Here is a 26779-nt window from a genome sequence, read left to right as displayed (position 1 = left end):
TTTGATGAAATTATGGAAAATCCTATCATGCAGAGTTTAAAATGCTACTAATATAGTTGCCATTGAATAGGTATATTAAATGGGAAACCAAGTTTTAAAACAAGATCCAGAAAACAAGCTCAATTTTACAAAACCTCCCTGCTTAGAAAACAAGTCTGGGGAAAAAAAAAACATTAAGATTTTTATACACTTGGGATTCTTTATATTATTCTGAATATTTTACAAAAGATCAATTATATAATCCCACCATTGAAACATAATTTCCAAGTTACTAAAATAAAGCCAGTTTCTGAAAAATGGCTACTGTTTTCTGAAAATGATTAAACTCCCCAAATAGAAATGTGACAAATTGTCCCTAACAGTCTTGGCAGACACGAGAAAAATCACCTTTAAGATACTTGACATGTTCTTTTAAGTGGACCAAACTCATAGTTAGAACAAATACATCACTGTGAAACCAACAGTGTAATCACTAAATGGAAATGTCCTTTACAAAAAGAAAGTTGGATGGGGACAGGAGGGAAAATCTGGCAGAGAGTAAGGGAAGGGGTATCATTACTTGAGTTATATAACCGTAACCCCTCTGTATATCACCTTTGTAATTACAATAAAAAAAATAAAATAATGTAATAAAGAAATAGGCCTTCACCAGACCTGGAATCAGCCAAGGTCTTGATCTTGGACTTCGCTATTAGAAAAGTGAGAAATAAAAAGCCAAATATTTAAATTTTTAAAAAGTGTTGCTGTTACAGTTTGAATCTGAAATAATCCCTACAAGCTACATGTGTTAAGGTTTGATGACAAGCCTGTGGTGCTACCTGGAGATGGTGGAAACTTTAGGTGGGGCCTCATGGGAGAAAGCTAGGTCACTGTTCCCACCTCCTTTCTTTTGCCTCCCAGCCATAATCAGGTGAGTAGCCTTGCTCCACACACTCCCACCATGATGTTCTGCCTTGCCAAAGCCCACCCAAAATAGAGCCAAGCAACAGTGGACAGAAAATCCACTAACCACAAACCAAAACAAACATCTCCTTTTATCTTAAGACATATCAGTGATGAAAAGCTAGCACAGCTGTCAATAATTCAGAGGGACTGAGTGTCACAGAGATGCATGAGCAGGAGAGCCACGAAAAGGGCATTGATTCAGGGCTTCTTTAGTACTAGAGGTAGACAATCTAGTAGTCACAGCTACTGCTGTCACTTGGGTACCCTTTCAACAGCATAGGCACCCTTCTAGAAGGTTTTGATTTTAAAGGACTAGCCAGATTGGTGCACTTGGCTAGACAGGGAGAGCTCAGTACACATCACAAAGATCAATTCCACTATTGGACAGGACAGTTGGGAAGTCTGCTTTATAATATACTGAGGCAACCATTACAAGCTGGCCTCAGCAGCGTATGAATTCTCATTAAATCGGAAAAATACCAAGACAACTATACCACTTTGTCTCACAACTACATTTCCATGACATTCTCATCTTCAGAAATGGTTAGAAATTTCCTCTAAAATCAAATGGCTTATAGTGTAATGGATAATTTGAGCTTTTTCTAATTTTAGAAGGTATCCAGGATCAAAATGGACATCAACACTGAGGCCCCCTGACTAATTTTAATGGCAAAGTAATTAACTGTACAAAAGCACTCAGCTTTCTAAGATAACTAAGAATCACTGAAGTTCAAGTTAGCTTCCAGCATAGCTGGAAAAAATATTTTTTTAATATATATGATAGTACTTTTTAAAAATATACTACAGAATCAATTTATTCACTGATTTCCCTCCAAACTACTTCATTGTTTGGATTATTTCAGAAAACAAAGTTAGAGCAAGCAAGATCTGAATTTCTGAGAAATTATGAAACAAATATAAAAGGCATTAAATAAAAATATTTAGTGCGAAATTCATAAAATAAAGCAGAAAAGGGTATATGTGTTAAAATAATTTAATTCTCCCTGTACATTTGGGTCTATGAGAAGACACACATTTTACAATATTTACCTGTTTAGAGACACTCAAGTCAATTCAGATGGCAAAAGTAGAATTCAATCACTAGTGAAATGTTTAAAAAATATATATTAAACCAAACAATGTTTTTACAAGATAAAAAATAATCTTTCCACAATGCGATAAATTGAAATTTTAACTCTTTAGGTGATTTCAGTTGTTTTTGGTTTCAAAATTAGAGACAATTAAAAAAAAGTGCTGACAGAATTTCTATCTGATTTTACGTTTTTCTTTCTTGCTTCGACTACTTGTTACGCTGTTTAAAGATGATGATGATGATGATGTAGGTGCTCTTGCATGACCAGTAGCCTTTAGATGATCAAAGAGTTTATTCCGAGATGGAAATTCACTATGGCAGGCTGTACAGCTGATAAGAACATCACTCTGAAAGGGAAAAAATATCAAATAAAGTAAGTGATACAATCTGAGAACAGTGTCTTACATTTTAATGTCAAAATTATAACCCCCCCAAAAATGCAAAATAGCTACCAAGACAATAAGAGTATATGTTCTTACAAGTTAAAACTCCCATCACCAACCTATCAGTTCTAAAGATCCTAAGACTTTCAATGGCATGTACCATATGGACTGCTGCACAATTAATCTTTAGAAGATGATACAAATAATTCTTATCACTAAGGCTTTAAGAGTGTGCAGGGAAAACAGAATAGCAACCATTTTACTACCCAGTATTTCCAATGTGCTTTGTTTTTTGAACTCTTGTCCTGGGCCGTCAGACCTGAGCTCCTTTTGTTCAAAGTTAACACTCACTCACTGGAGCCATAGCACCACTTTTTTTTTTTTTTTCTTTTCTGTAATTTAATTAGAGTTAAGAGTCTCACAGACTTTCCTGCCTGGGCTGGCACTGAATCACCACGCTCAGATCTCAGACTCCTGAGGAGCTAGGATTAACAGGTATAAGCCACTGGCACTCAGTACAAAGGTGTTTTTTTTTTACTTAAAAAAAAAAAGTAACTAGCACATTTATCATGATGCTGGGCTTTCTCTGGGAAGGCCTCAGGCAGTGCACATTTACATCTTTAGGACATTGTTACTGCTTAAGGAAGGTATACAAAAGAAAAGTCATTATGATTTTGACCTACCACTGTTTGTGGTTCAGAAGATACTTTGATAGATTTTTTCGTATCTTTGGTTTTCTTTCCTTTGAGTTTAGGAACACTGGAAAATATAATGTAAAAATGATGTTCTCTTTTTTAATTGTCTTCTTTAAAAAACACCAAAAAGAGTTATTTTAAAGCTATTTCATTAGTTTTGATGACTAAGTTAATTAAGCTTCACATTTCAAATGAACAACTTTAAAAAGCAACTTGATACCAAATTAAAAAACAAAGGGCATAAAATTTAGAAAATTTTCTTAAAACAGCTGAAATAAAATCTAAAACAACACCCACAAAAAGTATATCTAAACAAATATCAAGTATCAAATACTTGATACTCCTTTTATTGAGCCATATCATCTCCACATCCAATACCAAATTACAATCTGCGACCGTAAGTATGGTTGACTCAAAATATTCTTGAATTTGCTCTAATCTTTGGCAAACATGTCAACAGTTCAAGGAGAAAAGAAGTCCCAAAGCATTTTTCATAAAATTAAGTTTGTTCAATTTTACTATTTTATTATTTGACTGTTAAGCATGGAGATGTATTTACATAATCCCAGTACTCCAGGAGTTTGAGGCAAAACAATTACAAGTTCAATGTCAGCCTGGAATATAGTGTGACCCTGTCTAAAAAGTAAAGAACAAATATCTTTCAGATATTTTAAATCAGAAACCACTGCCAGCAGAGTCAGGTTCCTCTTGTTCTACCTGTATCCTCAGCATAATTTTTTGTTGTTTTGTTTATGAGCCAGGGTCTCACAATGTAGTACAGTCTGGCTTTGAATTCCTGTCTCAGGCCCTGAATACTGGGATTATAGGCATGTATCCTACACTTGACCAATCCATACACTTTTTTAATAAAGCACTACTCAAAAAACCACAATGTACACACCACTACAGAATAAGAGCCCAGCAGAAGAGCTGTTCACTGGGGTTCTGAAGAGGATTAGGTGGTGATGGGTGATGTGTCTATTTCTGGCCAACCATCCCTCAGCAGTAAAGAAGTTAGTAAAATAAAAAAGATGAATTATAAGCAATGGTTGTCCAAGTCTGAGGATCTTCCATTCTCTTCTAAGTAAATTCTCATGGAGAAGTCACATGAAAGACAAATAAAAATACTTGAGGAGTACTACATGTGGGGAAGGTACAGTCCTCCAACCCACCCATACCTATTATTAGCTTACTCTCATGATCAGAAAGTTATCCAATGACCTTTACAGCACACTGAGCCCAGAGGTAGCATTCTGGGTGCCTTCAAGTAGTCAGGCAGACAGGGACTTCGCCAGCTTTTCTACACACTAGCCACTGACCTTGGACAGACAAGTCATTTATCCTGAGAATGCTTTCCCATTTGTAATAATTAGTAAAATAAATGTTACTTTTCCCTTCCACATTTCACTCTCCAAAGAACTTCAAAGGTTTTGAACAGAGTACTTGTCGTCTTCTTCCCACAGCTAGAGCCCACTGTAAGCTTCAGTTCTGCAACTACTATGTAAATTGCTTTTATCTCTCTGTCTATCCCATCACCCCACCACAGCAGCTTTAGTGCCAAGGTTTCCAATTCACATTTCTACTTTATTGTCACTCTTTTTTTGTGGCCCTATGATAACAAGAACTTAAAACTACTTACTGTTTGGATCTTTCCTCAAGGACTAAGAAATGACTCTCCATTCTAAAGGAACAGAGGGGATGGGAACAAGGAAGTGGAGGGATGAAACATGCTCCAAAGGAAAATCTCCCCATAGTGTCACCACTAGCACTAAGATACCAGGGCTCCTCTGAGCAAGAAAATCTTAAGTTGCTGAAGGCCCTGACAACACAGCAGAAGCAGGAAGATTTGGGCAGTGACGCTCATGGGCATGATGGGTGATACTCAGGTGAGTATCAAGGATAAAGAACAGGATAAGGACAACTAGAACTGGATCACAATGACGATAGTCATGCTGCCAAACTGAGCACACTCATCTAGAATGCTCTTTCCAACACAGCTATATATTTGCAAATCTATGTATGTCTGTATATACAGTTTACACTTAAACTTGGCCTGTCATGGGAAGGAGATTCGATTTGACATATGAAAAGCTATACTTATTATCACTATTCACTAATTAGAAAATATCCAACTTTGACTTGCCTTTTAGCTTCACTTTTTAAATCAACACAGGGTTCAATGGTCTCTGTTACACTGACATTTTCTTGGGGACTACCTTCTACTTCTTTGGCACTGTCTCCATTTAAATTAGTATCTTCTGGGTCAACCTTTATTGCTTCTTCTGTTCCATTTTCATTGTAATTATCATCATAATTCTAGATAATAAAACATAAATGTCATTACAAATCAAATTTATTTAGTAGTAACATCTTATGGTGCCAAATAACTAAAACCAATAATGTCTCACACATTCTAGTAGAAATCAAAATAAAAAGGAGAAGTATGTTAAGAACACGTTTATTAGAGATATTCAAGAGAAACCAGAAATAATCCAAATGATTAATAAGGAAATGGTTTGATATAGGAAGGAAATTTATGAAGTTCTTAAAACTAGTATTTCTAAAGATACTGATTACTTTAAAAAATACAATACAGTAGCCGTCCAATTACAATTTAATTCAACATAAAGTAATCTCCACTGGTAGAACTTTTCTATTTCCAAAATAAGTAATGAGTGCCTATTACTTTTATAGTCAGAAAAAACCTACAACGAATAGGCAGTAAAAAAAAATATATATATATATATGTCTGGTGGACCCATTGCAACAATGAGATGTACAAGTCATTATGTCGAAAATCGAACTTAACAACTTTGGTGGGGGGTGAGGGGAGGATCAGGTGGGAGGAGGAGAGGAGTATGGGAAGGGATGAGGCAACAATGCTTAATAAGAAATATACTTGTAACTCCTCTGTACAGTATTCTTATAACAAAAATTAAAAAATTAGACAAACATTTTCACTAAGTGCAACCATCTGTCTCTGTTCTGAGAAATAATTTGCCATGTTTTCAGACATGCACTCTTGCATGCACACACCCACTGAACACACATCTTTTCCTAGAACTACCTGGAAGCGAAGTCTTTGCCATGTAGCTCCTAAGAAGAAAACCATGAGATCCACAGTCCTTACCGTACTCCAGAATTTAACACAAGGTCCCACTTCCAAATGTCTCAGTGATTGCTTACTTATAACTTCCAATGGATATAATCAGAGACTACACGCTGAATTTAGTAGTTTTATCTTTCTAATCTCTTTTAACCTAAAATACTTATTTTCATCTAGTTTTTAATGTTGTTGATTTAATGATTATTTTATAGACTGTCCCATAATTTGGCTTTGTATGGTTTTTGACAAATGATTAGATTCAGATTAAAGATTAGTGGCAATAATACTCTAAAGACCCTCAGTATAAAACTCAATGCCCTCAGTATAATACATCAGGAGAGAAAATGACTCTCAGGTTTTTTCAGTGACCTTATTTGATTAGGTAGATTCTCCTACTATCAAATACCTTTATCTTCTTAAATTAATAACTAATGTGCAGAGTGTGACTAACACTGTAAGACTACACTGTCTTCAACAGCCATTCACCCAATGGATTTGGAATTTATTTATGATTCTTGCTCGCACCATCTACTATAGTGGTGATTACAGAACAGTGGTTTGTTTTTTTTTAACCACCAATATCTGTGCCACTTGCATTAGTACTAACTCATACTGTCCTGTAATAAGACTTTTATGACCTCCTTTCTCCAACTACATGTAAAGATTTAATACAATTATTAGTTTCATTAATCAAATTTTCCCAACCTGGTAAGGTCACAAAACCAGATCCTAAAACTCCATGTTTTTGAACGCTTAGTTTTTTTGTGCTGAGTTCGCCCTCTGCTTTCCCTCTCTTGGCTCTATAATCATCTGTTTCTCTCAGAAGTAAACCCTGCTTCCTTTGTGAAGGAGAAAGCAGCCAAACCAAGGTACAGATGCTAAGTTTGCTTACTGCCAGAGGCGTGTTCTTCTAAAGGCTGTTTTAGATCATGAACTCCTACCAACAGCTTGAAATTCCAACTGGAAACAACTATTTGCTTTTCTGTTACCCTCAATCTAGTTTTATTTTTTCCTTCTCCTACAGACATCCTAATTCCAAAAAGCATAAATTCATTTGCTCTGACAAAGTTTCAGAAATAACACATCAATACTTACAGCTTAATAAAGTTCAAGATTTACTTCCTTTGCAGTTAATTTTATCTTTCAAGTATAACACATGGAAGGAGTTAATCAGTGCACTATGTTAAAAAATTACTTCAATTAATTCTTCCTTTTTGCCATGGTCACTTAAGTCTTTTAGATTTTCTTTAAAACCTTTCATTGGTTTATGTGACTCGTCTTCATTTTTCTATTTTCATACACATACAGTTATTTAGTATTTATTTCTCACATATCTATGTATAATGTATATATACAAATATATATACATGTGTATATACACATTATAGACACAAACTCTGTATTCCTATAAAATTCACCTCATCACCTTTTTTTCCCTCTCAAACCTACTTATTTTCTCCTAAACACAGTTCTCCTTTTATTATAAAACTTTTTTTTTTGGGGGGGGGGGTTCTGGTCATGGGGCCTGATCTCTGGGCTAATGCTTTACCACTTGAGCCACAGTACCACTTCCAGCTTTTTTCTTTTTGCTTATGTGGTGCTGAGGAATCGAACGCAGGGCCTCATGCATGCAAGGAAAGCGCTCTACAACTGAGCCACCTTCCCAGCCCCGATGTAACTTTTTTTTATCACACTGAAAATTTTCCAAGTCCAAAGTGTGAAAATGGTCAGTATTTACTTTTTCTTCTATCAGGACGCATCTTCACCCTCCTTCAAAGAGAAAGAAAGAAAGAGGAGAGAGGGAAGGAAGGAAGGAAGGAAGGAAGGAAGGGAGGGAGGGAGGGAGGGAGGAAGTGAGGAAGTGAGGGAGGGAGGGAAGGAGGGAGGGAGGGAGGAGATCCTGGAAAATAGCAAGAGTGCTACAGAAAACAGGTTTGAATCTGATGTAGTCAGAAATCACAAACGAGGTTATCATAAAGGAATATAGCTTTGGAAAGGAAACGGTAGTCATTTGAGGTATTTCATCATTGAGAAAATACTAAAATATGGGCTTATTACTGCCATTTGTAGAAGCTCATCCTCTGCAATTTGAGGTAAGATAGGCTTGGAAGGCAGCTATGCTCACCACTATACCACCAACGCGCCCGGGTAAGATAGGCTTGGGAAAAAGAAGTCTCACTGCATTTCTCTGTATTCTTATTTTAATGACACTGACACAAATGAAAGCAAAAATGTTTTAAATTAATGATTACAGGTCTTTGGACGATGGAGCAAAAATTATAAAAGAAAAACTGTAATTTCCTACATAGTTTTACAGCTAAGGCAAAGAGTTCCAAGTTATCATCTTAAAAATAATTAACTAGAATCATATGTAATTTTTGGAATAGGAAACTGATTAAAAACCACCAAATATATATAACCACAATTTGGATAAAAAGCCAAATCTAAAATTTCATGAAAAACTTAACATATTTTCTTTAAAAATGTCAGTATTTTAATAAATATAGCTATGTTTTAGTAAAATACCACAAAAATCAATTGCATTCTCTTTTCTCTCTCAATCTCCTGTACTGAGGTGTGAACGTGGGTAAACATGATAGCCCTGGAGTTATGTCCCCACTGCTCTTGTTTGTAGCTTGTTTTACAGATAAGGCCTCATGCTAACTCTGACAAGGCTAGCCTCAAATTATAATTCTCCTACTTCTACCTCACAAACAGTTGGGATAACAGGGAGACAGACCACCTTGCCTGGCTCTCCATTCTCTGTAGAACTGTGTCCTTACTAAAAAAGAGTGTTTTCATAGCTTCACAGACATCAACAAGATTCCCATATGTAAAAACACTTATACAGCATGGTATATAATATATTCTGACAGATCGATTTTGAATGCCAATTATGAAACATTTACCTACTTAAAACTTTCGAGTATGACTATTTGTATTTTGCCAGTCCTGGGGCTTGAACAGAAGGCCTGGGCACTATCCTTGAGCTTCTTTTGCTCAAGGCTGGCACTCTACCAGTTGAGCCACAGCGCCACTTCCAGCTTGTTTATGTGATACTAAGGAATTGAACCCAGGGCTTCAGGCATGCTACCACTAAGCCACATTCCTAGCCTGAGGACATTTCCTAATAACCAAATTATTACAAAATTTTTGATCAAATATTCCTTTTGCAATATTCACTTGATGATGTTGACAAAGTCACATACATTATCTATTTACAAAATGACAAATCTCAATTTTTCTATTTCTAAACTATAATTATTATCTTGACTTAAAAAGGCCTATCTTGCCGGGTGCAGGTGGTTCACACCTGCAACCTAGCTACTCAGGAGGCTGAGATCTGAGGACTGTGGTTCAAAGCCTGGGCAGGAAAGTCCATGAGACTCTTATCTCCAATAAATCAAGAGAAAACCAGAAGTGGTCCTGTGGCTCAAGTAGTACAGCACTCATTTTGAGCTGAAGACCTCAGGGACAGCGCCCAGGTCCAGAGTTCAAGACCCACGACTGACCAAAAAAAAAAAAAAGCCTATCTTCAGAAGATGTACCCACACTTCAGTACAGACCCAGCTAATCCATTTACCTTCAAACAGTAATTGAATCACTGAATCACATACCTACAAAGATAAGAGGGACCACTAGAATTTCTTTTCAATCAGTTTTACAAAAAATATAAAATTATGGAGTAGATCTTCTCCTAAATACAGATTATAATGAATGAACAAAAACACTGGAAAAAATGTTTTCAACATACCTGTGCTGGTTTATGTTTCTTTTTCTTCTGTTTTTTAGAAAGCCTAAGAGCAAATATAAATCAAAATATCAAATATCTTGTGATGACTAAGTAAAAAGAAAATTAAAATTAAAATATTATGGTCATAGAGGTATTAAGATGTTTAATAGGAAGCAGGTCATAGAGGTATTAGGATGGGTTCACAAAGTACTCATGGTTAAATGGTTAGTAAAATTAGCCTATCAGTTGTCTAGATATGAAACTACTTTATATGTAGCCAAAATATATTCTGTAAAATTATATTTGACATTGTCTTTACACATTCTAACTCCATAAAGTGCCATTAACTAGAAGAGATGCAGAAAACACTAAAAACTTCCTTGAGGTAAAATATCACTTGAATGCAATCTCTAGTGTATTAAAAAGAAGTATTTAGAATTACTTCTGTTTTGATGCATTATCCGTTTCTTCCTCAGAACTGGCATTCAAAAGATCTTCATCTGTTTGAGGTTTTGAAAATTGTTCCTCCTCTTCCTCCAACTGCTGCTTTAACAAGGCCACCATTTCCCGATGCTTCTTTGACTTTTCATGGTTCTTCATGCTGAAAGGACATCCAGGTGAGTGGGTGTACTAGGGTTCATTTCTATGAAGCCAGGGATATAGCGAGGATGGAGAAACTGCCAAATGTTTGTGATTTTGTTGAGCAGCACATGCGAGCCCAGACTGCCCCAGTATTGAGGGTTATGGGGTCCATAGGGAGATTTTTCTTCCCAGATCCCAGCAATCCCCTCACTGATTTCCTTTTCATATACATATATAAATACATATATATATACTTATTTATTTATTTACTCCTTTTTTTCTCTCTATAGTCTATTTGTTTTGATTTTTCAATTCTTCAAAGTAAAGTCTTCTCCAAAGGCTTTAATTTCCATTTAATCACAAAAGATTTGCTGAGTACATGAATGTTCCAAGTTATGCTACAGGCTTTGAGGAATCATTGGAAATCTCAAGACACAGACCCCGACTCTTAAAAAAAAACACCCACACAAACAGTGAGGTGAGCTCTATGAGAACAGGAGTGGTTTACATTTTTTTAGTGGTAATGGGGTTTAAACTCACAGATTTGTGCCTGCCATTTCAACCACACAGACCTATCTCTATTTGCTTTAGTTATATTTCATACAGAATCTCATGCTTTTGCCCTTCGAGATGCCTTGGGCTTCCTCTATCTGCCTTCTGCAAGCTGCGATTATAGGCATACCATACCACACTCAGCTTTTTCTCATAATTTTTGTCTAGGCTGGCCTCAAACTGCAATCCTCTTATCTCTACCTTCCACATAGCTGGGATAACAGGTATGAGCCACCACATGACGCTTGTCTTTTCACTCTTTTCAACAGTTTCATCTTCTCAGAAAGAGCTGTCCTCCTCAGTCCTACCACTCTAAATGTGAATTCACACACATTTCTGAAAAGGTCCACAACTCTTAAGGTAATATCTACTTTTTAAAATTTATCTGTAGGAAACTAAAGCAAAACCTTTCATGATATATAGCTGAAAACATGAGTTAAAACTAGAAAGTAGGAACTTGGGCTTGGACTATGGCTCAGTGTTAAATGACTGCCTCACCATGCATGAGACTTTGGGTTTGACCCATAGTACCACACACTCCCAAAGGAGTACTGACATATTTTCAGATTTTGGGGTATGATATTTACAAATAAAATCTAATTTAAGCTGACTACAGTGGCTTATACCTATAATCCTAGCTACTGGGGAGGTGGAGGACAGTTAAGAGCCCATCCAGGTAGTTTTTGAGACTCCATTTCAACCAACAACAACAAACAAAACTAGTCTTGAGATGGTGTATGCCTGTAATGCCAGCTACATAAGAAGCCTAAATAGAAGAACCCTAGTCCAGTCTGGTCTAGCCATAAATTTAAGACCCTATCCCAACATAATTAAAGCAAAACAGGGTGGCAGGTGCTTGAGTGTTTGACTAGTATGTAAAAGGTTGAGTTCAAACCTCAAAATTGCCCTCTAAAAACCAAAAGAAACAATGCTCATCATTGCTTCTGGTTCTTATCGCTTCTCCCGCTATCTTGACATTTCTCCCTTGGGGTCATCTGGTAACTAGTTCTGCCTCCCACATCCTCTTCCCATCCTTTGCTCTCCTCTCTTCCTGACTGTAGTGATTTTCTTCCTTTCCACAGCAGTTCAACTCTCGATTCTTCTATGTTCCTTCCCATCCTTTCCAGTTTAAGTCTTTCTCTCTTATCATTGCTCCCTCACAATGAAGTGTTTCCACTTCAGTAACTCTAGGCATGATGTTTAAATCCCCTAGGTTGGTAGCAATAACCCTCAGTGGACAGCAATGATGCAAAGTGAGTCTGATGCCAGCAGCAGAGAGAGATGCTCAGACTTGCCCTCACCTCCTCACCTGAGCAACTTATTCCTTCTTTGAGAAAACAAGCAGAATCTCTTTCTGAAACTGTATGGGTATTTAAAAAGCAGCATTACAGTAGACCACTGGGATAAATGAAACGAACAGGCTTAACTGGTGGCACAAATCCTTCCCTCCTGCTAAACAAAAAAAAATCCCCTCATGAGACACATGGGCACTACTGAGCATCTTCCAAGCATATTTCTTTGAAGACTTTCAAAATGGTTCACCTGCCTCAAAACAAATGGGAGGCCAAGTAAACTTACGCCTTTTCTGTCTTAAAAGACTTGTCACATGCTGGGCAGTAGAGATCATCATAAAACTCAGCCTCCTCAGCCTCATCACTGTCTTTTCCTGTGAAAGAAAATCTATGGTAAGAATCCTATTTGATCAGAACATAAATCTAAATCAACAAAGTATACCTTCTTAGCAAAGGTTCAAGTCAAATTAGGAAATCTAAGTTTTATATTTCTTTACCAAAAAAGTATCATGAGGATTTGAGTTGGCCTTTTAAAAAGCCATTATCATATTATATAAGGAAGATCCAAATAAATCACCTCTTCCTTCAAATTCTAGTATGAGCTAAGTTTTTTAAAAAGTCAAATGCCAGGGCTAGGAAGGTGGCTCAGTGGTAGAGTGCTTGCCTTGCATGCATGAGGCCCTGGGTTCGATTCCTCAGCACCACATAAGCAAAAAGAAAAAAGCCGGAAGTGGTGCTGTGGCTATAGTGGTAAAGTGCTAGCCTTGAGCTGAAGAGCTGAGGGACAGCACCCAGGCCCAGAGTTCAGGCCCCACGACCAGAGCCCCCCCCCAAAAAAAGTCAAATGCCATGTTCTATTATGAGGCAGTACTTTCATTACAGGTTTGTTTTTTTGTTTTTTGTTTTGTAAGTTTAAAATTACATACCTGGTTCAAACATGTTTACAATTTACAGCCGTGACCCAATTCTCCATGCTTAAACTTAACTCACAACATCACATCTTACTGGACAGGTTATAAAATAGTGTATTACACAGAACATTTAACACTATCTTTATTAGGCTTTATTATAGTGAACAATTACTATCATTATACTCCACAAAATTCAAGTGATTAAACAGGACAAACGGAATTCTGTGTACCAACAATCTGGATTCTACTAGCTAAGAAATAAACAGGTAAACTGAATGCCATTTGTGACTTATTAGTACATCAATAAAGACTTAAAGGTGAAGTTTTTTTATATTCCACATTTGGTTCTTTTTAAGCAATGTTCGAACATTCTCAATGATCAAAACATATTAGTGCTTACTCCAGCACCTTTCAGGGAGCCAGACAGATGCCTAAAGCCTGAACAGCACAGCACCTATCACCCAATTCATGGTCACTAAGCACTTGAACTATGGCCACAGCTTTGTCACTGAAGTCTGACACAAAACCAGCATGGAACCAGGAACTGGTGGCTCATGCCTGTAATCCTAGCTACTCAGGAGGCTGAGATCTGAGGATGGAGGTTCAAAGCCAGCCTAGGCAGAAAAGTCTGTGAAGCTCTTATCTCCAATAAGCCACCAGAACACTGGAAGTGATGCTGTGGCTCAAGTAGTAGAGCACTCGCTTTGAGCTGAAGAGCTGAAGGACAGCACCCAGGCCCAGAGTTCAAGCCTCACCACCAACAACCAAAAAAAAAAAAAAAAAACAGCATGGATATCCTTTTTGTCCTTCTTCATGATTTCATGTTCGATTCCTTCTTATTAGATATTTTAGTCATCTTAGCACAGCTTTCCATTTAAAGAAACTACTTCCTGGCTTCTCTCAGGAATAACCAAAATTGCCAGCACTGCTAAAACTTCCTGAGCATAAGAGGCATTATTAAATAAGGGAAACCAGCTAACAAGATGCAGCACTTGTCACGATACACTGAATTCACATTCTAAGTGGAGGAAGACAAACTACTTGGTATGCTCAGCCTACAACAACCAAAGCACAATTTAAAACTTAGGAGTTACATAATTTTCCATTTAATGGTCTCAGAATGCATTGCTCTGGAGTTCCTAAAACTAAGGAAAAAACAAGAACAGGAAGACTACTACATTCAGTACTTTCCAATGAGATATTTTCAACATATCATTTACATGACATAACCATTAACCAATGGTAGACTTGAAGTAAAAAATCTGGAGCTCAAAACAGGCACATAGTTCACTTCTGCAAACTCAGCTGCTCAGATATCAAAAGGATCCGAGTTTGAGACCAGCAAAGGCAAAGTCAAAATCATATTTCAACAAATCAGCTGCGTGTAGTGGTACATGCCTGTGATCCCAGTTATATAGGAAACATAGGTGGGCCTCAAGCAAAAGTGCCAGCTCCTATCTAAAAAATAAAGAGAAAAAAAGGGGGCATGACCAAAGTGGTAGGGTGCTTGCCTATCAACTGTGAGCCTGAGTTCAAACCCTAGTGATGCTCAGACTCTTCAGTAAAATGGAGCTAATTCCATCAACACAATCTACATTTCAGAAGTACTATATAAGGATGAAGCAAGATCTTGGGTGTGAGTTATTAAATAAAAACTGCAATTGAGGGGCCACTTCAATTACATTACATAATTCATTAACAAAGCATCTTCAACAAACAAAAAGCCTGTTTTTTATCATTTGAGTTATTAGTCTGAAAAACTACATTTATAAGTAAATAAAACATAAACAATGTCTAGGTCACTCAGTTTTATTTATGAAAGAGGCTAGCTAATCTGACAAATCTCAAAAATACCTGTGCCTCAGCAACACCCCCCCCCCCCCCCCCAGTTGTGGAGCTTGGACTCAGTCCCTGAGCTCTTCAGCTCAGGACAGCACTCTACCACTTGAGCCACAGTGCCATTTCCGGTATTCTGGAGGTTAATTGGAGGTAAGTATTTGAACTGTGATCCTCAGACCTCAGCCTCCTGAGTATCTAGGATTACAGGTGTGAGCCACCGATGCCCAGCTTGCCTCAACTTTTAAGGTAGTCACTTGCCTTTAATGATTAGTCAGAAAAAAACAAAAACACAAAAAAAAAATAGAGTAAAAAACACCATGAAGCCCCTCTCCATGAAGTCAGAAGTGAGGATGACTTACTCCTAAGACTCCTAAATAATGACAGCTTCTCTGAAACAGCTAGTATTAAACTATGAACCACTGTTTAAATGTATTTTCTCTGTGTGGGTTCTGGGGCTTGAACTCTGGGTCTGGGTGCTGTCCATGAGCTCCTTTTGCTCAAAGGGGCTCTCCACCACTTGAGTCACAATGTTTCTTCTGGGTTTTTTGGTAGTTTACTGGAGGTAAGAGTCTCACAGACTTTCCTGCCTGAGATAGCTTCAAACAGCAATCCTCAAATCTCATTCTCCTGAGTAGCTAGGATTAAAGGCATGAGCCATTGGCACCAAGCCAAATGTATTTTCTTTAACAGCACATCAGCCAGAAGCACCATAGGCAGATAGATCTGCTAATCAAACTATCTGAACTAGTTTAGTTATAGAATGTTAAATTTAGACACACAACGCTAAATTTAGACATAGAATGCCTCTGTAAGGCCTATATCTTTTTTTTCTTTTTTTTTGTCAGTCGTGTGGCTTGAACTCTGGGCCAGGGCACTGTCCCTGCGCTCTTCAGCTCAAGGCTAACACTCGACCACTTGAGCTAACTGCCACTTCTGGGTTTCTGTTGGTTTATTGGAGATAAGAGTCTCGTGGACTTTCCTGCCTGGGCTGGCTTTAAACTGTGATCCTCAGATTTCAGCCCCCTGAGTAGCTAGGATTACAGGTGTGAGCTACCAGCGCCTGGTTATAAGTATCATTTTAAATTATCTGCCACACTTAAAAGTTTGTATGTGGCATAAAAACTCAGATTTCCAGCTTCTCACAGAAAACATAAAATCTCTGATATGTCCAGTAGGCTGGAACTCGATGTTCTCTACATTTTATTGATTTTTGCTCTCCCTGTCCCTGTCCTCTTATACCTGGGTCCTTAGGGTATCTGAGTGCATATCCTAATGCACAATTATACTTATTTGCCACAATTTCTTAATACTTCAAGAGAAATTACCATCCTGTGTGTCTTTGGTTTCCTGTTGCTCCACTTCATTTTCATCTGATCCATCTCCAAACTCCTTTTCATACCGTGCTTCCATCTCCTGGAGCTCCTTCTCCAAATTCGCCATGGTCATCCAGCTCTGCTCTCGGTACTGCTCTGCCAGCCTAGACACACAGCACCATCTCATGTTCTTAGGTATTATGTCTGTGTGCTTCTTTTTTCCCTTCTAGGCTTAGAATGTGCTTCTTTTTTCTTTTTTAGGCTTAGAACTACCCCTAAGCAGCTTCTTGTTTAGTTAAAAGTTGGGGCAAAGTCATTGAAGCCTGTCACCTGGGCTGTTGGTGGGTACTGTCCTCAAAGCAATGAATTGTGAAACTAAGCAACTTATCCAAAGTCTTTGAGGAAATCATGATCTAAGTATAAAGGAATAACTTAAAGAAATGTATGCAAGAATGCTATGATATTCTGAATGGTTTTCATGCTCTTAACCACAAAACTATAAAGCAATTGAAATGAACTGAGTGTTTCACAGTACCAACCAAGAGGCAGACTGCATAGCAGATAAAAAGCAGGGCCCGGGAGTAGACTTGGGCCCCACTGCTGGTACTGCTTCACCAGCTATGTGGCTGGGGCTGGCCTGCCTCCCTTCCTCACAAGACAGAGGATAAAAACAGACCAGATGTTATTCCACAGAATCATTATAACACTTAGAATAGAGTGCCTTACAGAGAGATTCAATTGACATTAGTTACCATTCAATTTTGTGAGAATGGTTAAAGGATCTCCAGTATAAAAAAAAAAATAAATAAATAAATAAAAATCTGTACATAACAGGTGCAAAACACTACCAAATGCCAGGCTTTACCAAAGAAAAAGATGAGGCCAAGATGACTGATCACCATATGAAAACACCATGTCAGGTACCACTACTGCTGTTCCCTCTGACCCTGACCTGCACCGGACAAAGAAGTCAGCCACAGATCACATACTTGGCCTGCTTCAGCTTCTGCTGCCGCCTCATCTCCTCAGCCTTTCTGGCCTTCTCTGCATTCTGCTCTTCCACCAACTTCCGATGTGCCTGCACTCTTTTGTCTCTTTTACGAATGAAAGCTACCAGCTGGCGCACAAGCTCGTTCTTCTCTTTTCTTGCTTTGTCTCGAATCTTTTTGTTTTCTTTTTCCATGGCTCTTTTTTCCCAACGGTTTGAAGCTTGCCGTGTATCATATTCTTCCTTCCAAGCAAAATTCTTTTGAGTGCAGAAACTCTGCCAATAAGCGTAGAAAGGATGGACTACCTAGTGACGGAGATAATTGGTCAAATATTGTTTTTCACTTACATCTTTTTAGAAAGGGTGCAAATGTTAATGATGCAAAACATCTTGTTGCTTTTTCTCATGTAAAACTTTATTCTTTATTTTCTTATTTGGGACTAGGAATCAAACCCAGTGATTCATGCATGCTGGGCAAGCACTATGTCGCTGAGCACATTAAAGAAGAAAACAGTCGGGGCTGGGAAGGTGGCTCAGTGGTAGAGTGCTTGCCTTGCATGCATGAGGCCCTGGGTTCGATTCCTCAGCCCCACATAAACAAAAAGAAAAAAGCTGGAAGTGGCGCTGTGGCTAAAGTGGTAGAGTGCTAGCCTTGAGCTGAAGAGCTCAGGGGCAGCGCCCAGGCCTAGAGTTCAGGCCCCACGACTGGACCCTACCCCCCCCCCCCCAAAAAGAAGAAAACAGTCTTACTTAACACAGAATTAGATTATGCTCCATAAACAAAAACAGAAAGAAAGGGAAAGAAGAGAGAGCTGCTTGTTCCTTCTCAGGAGGAGAGATCATAGGACAAGACTAGAATTCATTTCTTTTTAAAATCAGAAATGGGGGAAGGGCACCATACAAACACTAATGATAAGATACAATGTACTTTTCATTTACCGTATCATAGTCACTATGGGAGTATCCAAAAGTTGGGAAATCTTGAATATCCTCCTCTAACACAGATTCTATTTCTTCTTTTGCAATCATTTCAAAAACATTTCGGTAGACTGCATAAAAGCCCTAAAAAAAATCAGAAACACATGCTCTAATACTTTTTTAGTCTAATCACAGAGTAGAATATAAGATGAAAAACCTTCATAATGAAGAATTACAGGATGCAGGTCTGGTCACTGTATGTTTCTAATGTGGCAGGGTCTAATGTGCAGACGGTTTAAATGACAGCAATGCATTTTCTTTTTTCAAAATGAACGCTCTTTCACTTTTTACTAGTGAGCAATTTTAAGAGTTCACTTTGTATATGGGTTTTTCCTACCTGCTTGATAAGAAACAAAGAGGTCACCTATCTTACCTTTTTATCGTCTCCATAACCAGAGTAACAGGTAACAGTGAAATAGTGAAGCAAATCTAAGCTGTCATCTTGATATTCTCCATCAATCCCTCCTTTAAGTAAGGCCTCTCTGTGATTATCATACCTACAAAGTAAAAAAATAAAATAAAAAGGGCCCACTGGTGAAAGCTGAATAAATGTCAAAACACTAGTGGACATTCAGTGTGTTCAATCTACAACTGAACAATTTAATGAGGAATCATGTGAATTATCAAAATTAAAACAATGTACTATCACCAATCTCTCTTTTATCATCTGCAAAACTAGACTGTTGGAATAACCATCTGTTAAGTTCCTTCCATTGACGTAATACATTTTATACACGAAAGGTGACAGATGCATCAGAACACACAATAGTGTTTAATTTTTTAAAAACAATACTATGTTGACTATAAACAGGATGAGAAGCCACACAATGCTCACCATGCTCTTTCCTGAGGATCACTCAACACGTCATATGCTGCTTGGATTAATTTAAATTGTTCAGCAGCTTCTTCAGCATTATCCAGATTTTTATCTGTTCAAGGAAAGTCATTGAAATTTAGTTATGCCCACTGTCGTTTCTACCCTTTTTTCATTAACATCTAAAACTTTTTAGCTGAAACTTTTAAACATAGATATAGGAATATACTATTTGAAAATAAGGTCTACTCTCTCTCTCTCTCTCTCTCTCTCTCTGTCTGACTACCTACCTCTCTCTCCTTTTTGAAAATTTTATTTTGTTTTGCTTTTTGAGATTGACTGACTATATAACCAAGGCTGGCCTCGAACATACTATGTAGCTGACAACTAACTTTTGACTCTTCTGCCAGAAAGACAAAGCACATACCACCATGCCTGACCAAGAGCTTTAGTTGTTTTAATAATCTTTTTCAATGTCACTTTATTTTAAATTCACCTTTTAATGTTGCCTAACTAGTTGACTATATTGAATTGTTATCTAAAAGCATAAGTGTAGTAAGTTAAGCAAGAAATTTAAAAAAAAAAAAAAAGGAGAGTTGACATTTTGCCACGCCAGTCACAATTATGGCAATCCCAGTTTCTGAAGTGTAACAGGCATCCTTTCTTGCACTATTCCTTGTGCTTTTCTCTCAGTTAAGTGCCTTCTGGGGAGTTTCAGGAATTGTACCTTTTAAGCCCCAGCCTTGGCTCTATGTAAACACCACTTTTGGCCTCTTGGCTCTGCTTATCACAGCACTCTCTTGGCAGGTGGGGTGGTGAAGCCAGCATGTGCCTGGGAAATAGTATGAGCCTCGGACTCAGAAAAGTCATGGGGAAGAGGTGAGTAAGTATGGCTATGTTAACAGAAGCCAGTCTTAAAGGCTGTGGTAAGCTGGAGTTGGATTGGTAAATTGGTATGCTTTCTTTCTTCCTGTACCATCCTCTTCTGTTGCACGTGCCTTTGAACTACAACCTGACTCACAAGAAAATTGGCACCTGACACAGCACTTCCTCCAGTTTGGTGGCTTAAAGGTTCCTTGATCTCCTCCTGTCCACTCTTGCCACCTCCAGTGCCTTTTCTCACCACAGCCAGAAACTATCATTCCTCTGGTCCCAAGGCACTTAGGATAAAATCCCACTCCACATTACCACAACCTTCAAGACTGGCCATTCTCACCGCTTCCTCACCTTTTCTCCTGCCTGCTTCCACTCCCATTTTCCACTTAGGTGTCCCACCTAGATATCACTTCTTCAGAGATGCACTTCCTAGACCCCTTCTCCTTCTCGCTCATCCATATACAACTCTAGGCCAAAGTGAGTGCAAGGTCCATTAGAGCCTTGTATTTTTTCTCAAATAGCCCAAGTAAAGCTGCCAATTTCCCTCTCTCTCTACATGCCACCAGCACAGGGACTTTCTTGCCTTGGTTCACATGAGAATAGTCACTAAGTAAATTATGGAAATCCTATCTCCACTAGGAGTGCTCTCACTAGGCAGGACTGTTAATCTACCATTCCTCCATAAAGGGAATAAAGCTAATTCCTTTCTTTCTTTTTATCCTAATACCATGACAGACAGCCTTTCTAAATGATGGGCAAAATTATTCTCTGAAGCAACATTGATTTGCCCAAGAAATATCTAATGAATGTCCTAAACACAGAATGCTGTGCAGTGACAGACCCAATGAGCCAGCAAGGAAAGCATAGGAAAATCATGTCTTTCGGGAGAATTATACAAAAGATATTTAGGATACTATATGAATAGTACAGAACTTATTTACACTTAGATCCTAGCAGGTTTGCTTCAAAGTCAGTATTTTGGTAACATATACATACTACTTCTGTAAATCAGTTTCCAATTAATTATCAAATCTGATAATTTTACCTTTGTATCATCTCTCCCAGGAGACTTTCCCCTCCTCTTGTCCCAGAGGCTGTTGTACCCTTACCTGACCACTGTGACCTCTCTCTTGACTCTAGCTCCAGCTCTCTTCAAGCCACTCAGTTACCCTCACAGTACCCTATCTTGAAATCTTTTTTTTTTTTACATCAGGACTCTCCATTATTGACACACACACACACACAGTCAGGGGAGGAACACAAAGATGCAATGCCTATGTGCTTCCTCAGTGGATAAGATGTCTCAGCATCTCCCTGTATACGGTGGCAACTGTATTTATTCCCAGATTTCTGGAACATTTACTAGTTGTTCTATTAACCCAACTACCAATTAGGTGTGTCGTGCTACTTTGTTTGCACTCATAGTTAACTCGGTGTGTGCCCGCATAAAGCATGTTTTCCCAACAAGACTTCGAACTTCCTGTTTTCACAATTCAGGATTTACACAGTAGTACATTCGTGTACTACTACATAATAACTTGCATATGCACTGACCACGTGTTTACTAATTCACGCTAAGATAAAAAGCTTATTAGAAACCTCAAAAATATTTAAGACTCTTATTAACAGCCTCAAACAACTGACTTAGGTCCCCGGTCTGGACGAAGAGATTGCTTCAGATTGTTAAGATGGAATAAAACATCTGAAAGAAGCACACTTTCAAGTAAACATACAAACTTCTCTAGGTAAGAACCCTAATTAGCCCTCGTTTGAAGATTCGTGCCTAGAGCGAAGTGGGCACAGGTCTGCTTGGCCAGACTTCCGATGCGAAAACACTGATCCCCACTTCGACGTGCTAGTAGTGCCCCGGCCAGAAGGGGCCACGAGCTGGGCTTCAGAGGCCGGGATCCCACGCGGAGCCCAGGGCACCGCGGAGGGCGGCGGGGCGCTGAGCCTTCGGGTCACCGCGGAGCCGGAGCAGGAGGGGCGGGTGGCCGGCGGGACCGGGCCTTCCCGGGCCGGGGACCGAGAGGGAGCGGGGAGACGGCGCGCGGGTCGGGGGGTGGGGGTCGCGGGCCGCGTGAGCCGGGCCGGGCCGGCGGGGCCGGGCGGCGGGGACGTCCGGCCTCCCGGAGCCGCGCCGGGACGGTGAGAAGCGGGCCCGGCGTCCCCGCGAGCCCACGGCGGCGGCAGGTGGTGACCTACCCGGGTGCCATTTCAGGGCCAGCTTCCGATAGGCCTTCTTGAGCTCCTCCTCGCTGGCGTCGCGCCGCACCCCCAGCGCCTCGTAGTGACACTTCATCGCCGGGCCCGGCGAGAAACTGAGGCCGGGGCCCGGGGCGGGGCCGGGACCGAGACCCGGGCCCGGGCAGCGGCGGCGCTGCCGGTCTTCTCCTCCCGCGGGAGCCCGGCGCCCGCACCCAGCCAGCCAGCAAGTGCCGCGGCGGCGGCGGCGGCGGCGCGGGGCAGAGGCGGCGCGCGGCGGCGGGCAACGCGGGCTGCGGCAAGCTGGCGCGCGAAGGGGGCGGCGCCGACGGCCGTAGCTCCGCATGGGCGGGGGCTGGGCTCCCGGAAGAGCCGCTCGGGTGGGAGGCGGGACCGCGCGGCGGGGAGGTGGAGTCCAGGCAGGGGCGGGGTCTCGGCGAGGAGGCGTGGCCCGGCGGAGAGGCGGGGTCACGGCGGCCTTCATTGTGAGGAGCACAGAAGGGCCCAGCCTGTGTGGCCACACACGTAGGGGCTGAAGTGGAGATAGGAAACAACTGGGAACATAACTGGTTGGGGGCTCTAATTATGTCTCAGTGACGCCCATTTTTACGGACGAGGCAACTCAAGTCTCCAAATTGTCAAGGGATCGGTTAGTCTAAGGCAGGATTTTTGACAATTCTGGCAGCTGCTACTTAGTAAAATCTCTGATGCTGCTCCTTGACCAATATGCACGAGAAATGTCAGTGCCATGATTTCATGAACAATTTCAGCAAGCGGTATCAACACATTCTACAGCAGCATACCTAAAACTACTACAGTGTGGACAGAATTGTGCTGCTCTACTCATCTGTTACGCTTTAATTCCAACTTTCTGTACTCTATCTTCATGAGATTAGGTTGAGAAAAGGATTGGAAAATACCCGTTTTGATCTGACTAGCTATATTTTACTGCAAATACGCCAATTCACTTCACTGTAAGGTGGGATTTTTACATGCACCAGTTAGACATGGGTAGTATTTTTCAGCTATGCATGACTAAGGAGATTACCCAATCCTTAAAAAGTAATTTAAGGGCTGGGAAGGTGGCTCAGTGGTAGAGCGCTTGCCTTGCATGCTCGACGCCCTGGGTTCGACTCCTCAGCGCCACATAAGGAAAAAGTCGGAAGTGGCGCTGTGGCTCAAGTGGTAGAGCGCAAGCCTTGAGCTGAAGAGCTGAGGGACAGCGCCCAGGCCCAGAGTTCAGGCCCCACGACTGGACCCCCCCCCAAAAAAAAAGTAATTTAATATCTGCCCCCAGCACAATCAAAACCAACTATATGCTTCTGTGGATTTTTCCACATACTAAGGTCCAAAGAACTTCTTTGAAATTCTTTGCCAGTGCAAAATGATTTTACAATTGTTTCAGTTGGTAAGTTGGCAATGGAGATGGAGTTTTGAGTTTGGGAGAAACCTGAGACCTTTCCCCTCCTGAGAAAAGAACTGGAAGCAGTTTTTCCTCAACCACATGGGATTTTACTTCCAAATACAAACTCAATGCCTTTTCCTAAGCAGAATCTGTTTGTATCTATAATACTGTATTGAAATTTAAAGACAATTACACGAGGTAAATGTCAGCCTAAAGGAACATCTTTTAGTTTTTTGTTTTAAGACAGGGTTTTACTGTAACTCAAGCTGGTCCCAGCCTTCACAGTACTGGCTTGTGTTACTATGTTCAGACTAAAGAAACACTTTTATTAAACACAGACTTCCAAATAGGGACTTCAGAGATGACTCATTCCAGAGAATTCCCACTCATAAAATATCCTTTAGTGAAGGTGAAAGGGAAGAGAGACTTGGGACACAAAAAAAGCCCATCTGGAAGCTTGAAACCAGGACCTAGGTGCTTTCCCTAAGCTCTTACACTCATATGTGCTCTACCACTTGAGCCATAGCTCATTTCTGGCGTTTTAGTGGTTATTTGGAGGTAAGAGTCTCACAGACTTTACTGCCCTGGCTGGCTCTGAACTGCAATTCTTACATTTCAGCCTCCTGAATAGCTAGGATTACAAATGTGAGCCACCGGCACCAAGCCTCTACATGGCAACTGGTAAATTCAAAATTGTCAAACTGATGGGCTGGAAAGGTGGCTCAGCGGTAGAGCGCTTGCCTTGCATGCATGAGGCCCTGGGTTCAATTCCTCAGCCAGGATTGGTGCTGTGGCTCCAGTGGTAGAGAGCTAGCCTTGAGCTGAAGAGCTGAGGGACAGAGCCCAGTCCCAGAGTTCAGGCCCCATGACCAGCAAAAATAAATAAATAAATAAAAATTGTCAAACTGAAAATCGTATCAAAACTCCAGAACACACTGAGTATTCTTTGTGTCATTACTTCAAAACTGAACTTTGTGATCCAATATGTTTTTAACCTACAATTAACTTCTAACATGGTATTTAAAAACAAATCCTGTATAGGCTCATGTTCTTCCAAGCCTGTATTCAACTACCTGAACATCCAAACATCTTTTTTTTGCATTTTAATTAGATTTGACCTTAATTAGGCATACTACTTTTAGCTATACAGGTATTTCAGTTGAACCTGACAAAATTAGTTGCATAACTTTTAAGAGTACTTCAAAAGAAGTAGCATAATTAAACATACAGCTAGGTAAAGTCTAACTAAAGTCTTCCATTGACTGATACTTCTCTAAATATTTTAAAAACAATAAAATTTAAATAAACTACGAACGATATTTTAGAATCCTATTACAGTATGAAATACCTTTTATAAAAAAATCAGAAAAACAGGATTACTGTAGCCATAAAAAGCTAATTCTGAATCAAAGCACTAAATTTATTTTTTGCAATTACTTGTATGTCACCCATTGGCAAAAGTATAGGACAACCAATACTCTAATCTCTGGTAAGGTCCAATTCTGTACCTTACATGCAATCAAAAAACCTTAATGATTAAAACTCTTAACCTGAGCTTCACTTCTAAAAAACCACAAATATTGTGAAATAAATTTATATATAGAAATACAACATAAGCACTTATGTATGTTAGGCAAGAACAAAAAAAAACCTCTATTATCAAAAGTACGATATTTACTATTTAACTATGGTATGAAGCACAATGTTGTGTAGTTTAGTAAACATGCTACTGATAAAACAGGAAAATAATGTGATGTCAAAGAAGTGTCATAAGGATTCAAATGTTTTTTCTTTCTTGCGATTGTTTCTAACATATTTATAAGATGATTTCTTTGTTGCTTTGTATGCCCCCCCTTGGTATAACCCCTGTTTTCACTGTATTTGATGTTGGTATAATTTGGGGAGGGGAAGGGAAAAAACAAATTGTTTAAATAGGGATACAGGTGGACCCATTCCAACAATGAGATGTACAAGACATTATGTTGAAAAATGAAGTTTACAACTTTGGAGGGGGGGGGATTGGGAGGGATGGGAAGGAGAAACAAAGGAGGAGGCAACAATGCTTGATAAGAAATGTACTCATTACCTTGCCCATGTCATTATGTCATTGTAACCCCTCTGTACGGTATTTTCACACACACAAAAAAAATCTTTCCCATGTAATTGTACTCCTCTGTACAGTATCTTCATTAAAAAAAAAAGTTTCAGACAGGGATGCAGTGGCCTATAGGAGGCAGAGGTAGCTTGGTCCAGACAAGCCTCCACCAAAAATCGCCAGACCCTATCTAAAAATATATCTAAGGCTGAAGTGCTAGAGTGCTTCCTTTGCAAGCTAGAAACTCTGACCCAAACATTGCCATATGAAAAAGAACATATGCAGAACCTAGTTTTACTCATCTACCTGTCAGCTCTTAAAACTCAATTTGCTGCAGTGCTTAAAATAAGCAGCAATCTTTCTCATAAGGAAAAATTCAAATGCACTGTATTCTTTTGAACCTTCTTAACAACTATGTTTTTCCATTTACTATTAGTTTTTAAAAGCAATCTATGTTTATAATTTACAAAATGCTTTCAACACTGATATTAACTCATTTGATTCCCAAAAACCTAAGAATTCTAATACACTCTCTTTTGAAATGAAGAAAAGATCAGAGGTTGGCTCTTCCAAGGCATTAACTGGCTACTCCAGTAGTCAAATCTCAGAAAGATGTTTCCTTTCTACTAGTCTATACTTTTTTTTTTTGGGGGGGGTGGGAGGGGGTGGGGGGGAGGTCCGGTCGTGGGGCCTGAACTCTGGGCCTGGGCGCTGTCCCTCAGCTCTTCAGCTCAAGGCTAGCGCTCTACCACCTGAGCCACAGCACCACTTCCGGCTTTTTTTCTTTTTGCTTATGTGGTGCTGAGGAATTGAACCCAGGGCCTCATGCAAGCAAGGCAAGCACTCTGCCACTGAGCCACCTTCCCAGCCCTAGTCTATTCTTAAATAGCTATATCTAGATATATCTATCTAGATATATACCAACAAATAACATTTTCAAAGTGCCTAGTGCCCTTGTAAAGAATAATCTAATA

The 26779-nt window shown here is 39.6% G+C and overlaps 1 protein-coding gene across 4 annotated transcripts; it reads right to left on the bottom strand.

The window, feature by feature from the left end:
• Window positions 1-1923: 1923 nt before the first annotated feature.
• Window positions 1924-22551, bottom strand: Dnajc21 (DnaJ heat shock protein family (Hsp40) member C21). 4 transcript variants are annotated; one of them, XM_070041015.1, is made up of 14 exons: window positions 22306-22551; window positions 19246-19339; window positions 18784-18907; window positions 18372-18494; window positions 17434-17738; window positions 16457-16608; window positions 12668-12755; window positions 10398-10556; window positions 9977-10019; window positions 5260-5432; window positions 4756-4797; window positions 4018-4196; window positions 3105-3180; window positions 2297-2385 (listed from the first exon to the last, which is right to left on the bottom strand). In XM_070041015.1, coding segments are annotated over exons 1-14 (1656 nt in total). In that variant the 5' UTR covers window positions 22403-22551; the 3' UTR covers window positions 2297-2384. The 4 variants fall into 4 exon arrangements, with proteins under 4 accessions (XP_069897117.1, XP_069897118.1, XP_069897116.1 ...); XM_070041016.1 differs by lacking the exon at window positions 4018-4196 and having other exon boundaries at window positions 1924-2385; window positions 22306-22544; XM_070041017.1 differs by lacking the exons at window positions 4018-4196; window positions 4756-4797 and having other exon boundaries at window positions 1924-2385; window positions 22306-22540.
• Window positions 22552-26779: the final 4228 nt, after the last annotated feature.

Source organism: Dipodomys merriami, unplaced genomic scaffold, assembly GCF_024711535.1.
Source record: "Dipodomys merriami isolate MVZ:Mamm:240054 unplaced genomic scaffold, mDipMer1.0.p SCAF_30, whole genome shotgun sequence".
Lineage (NCBI taxonomy): Eukaryota > Metazoa > Chordata > Mammalia > Rodentia > Heteromyidae > Dipodomys > Dipodomys merriami.
The sequence above is the reverse complement of the archived record's forward strand: the minus strand, read 5'-3'. Positions and strand labels throughout refer to the sequence as shown.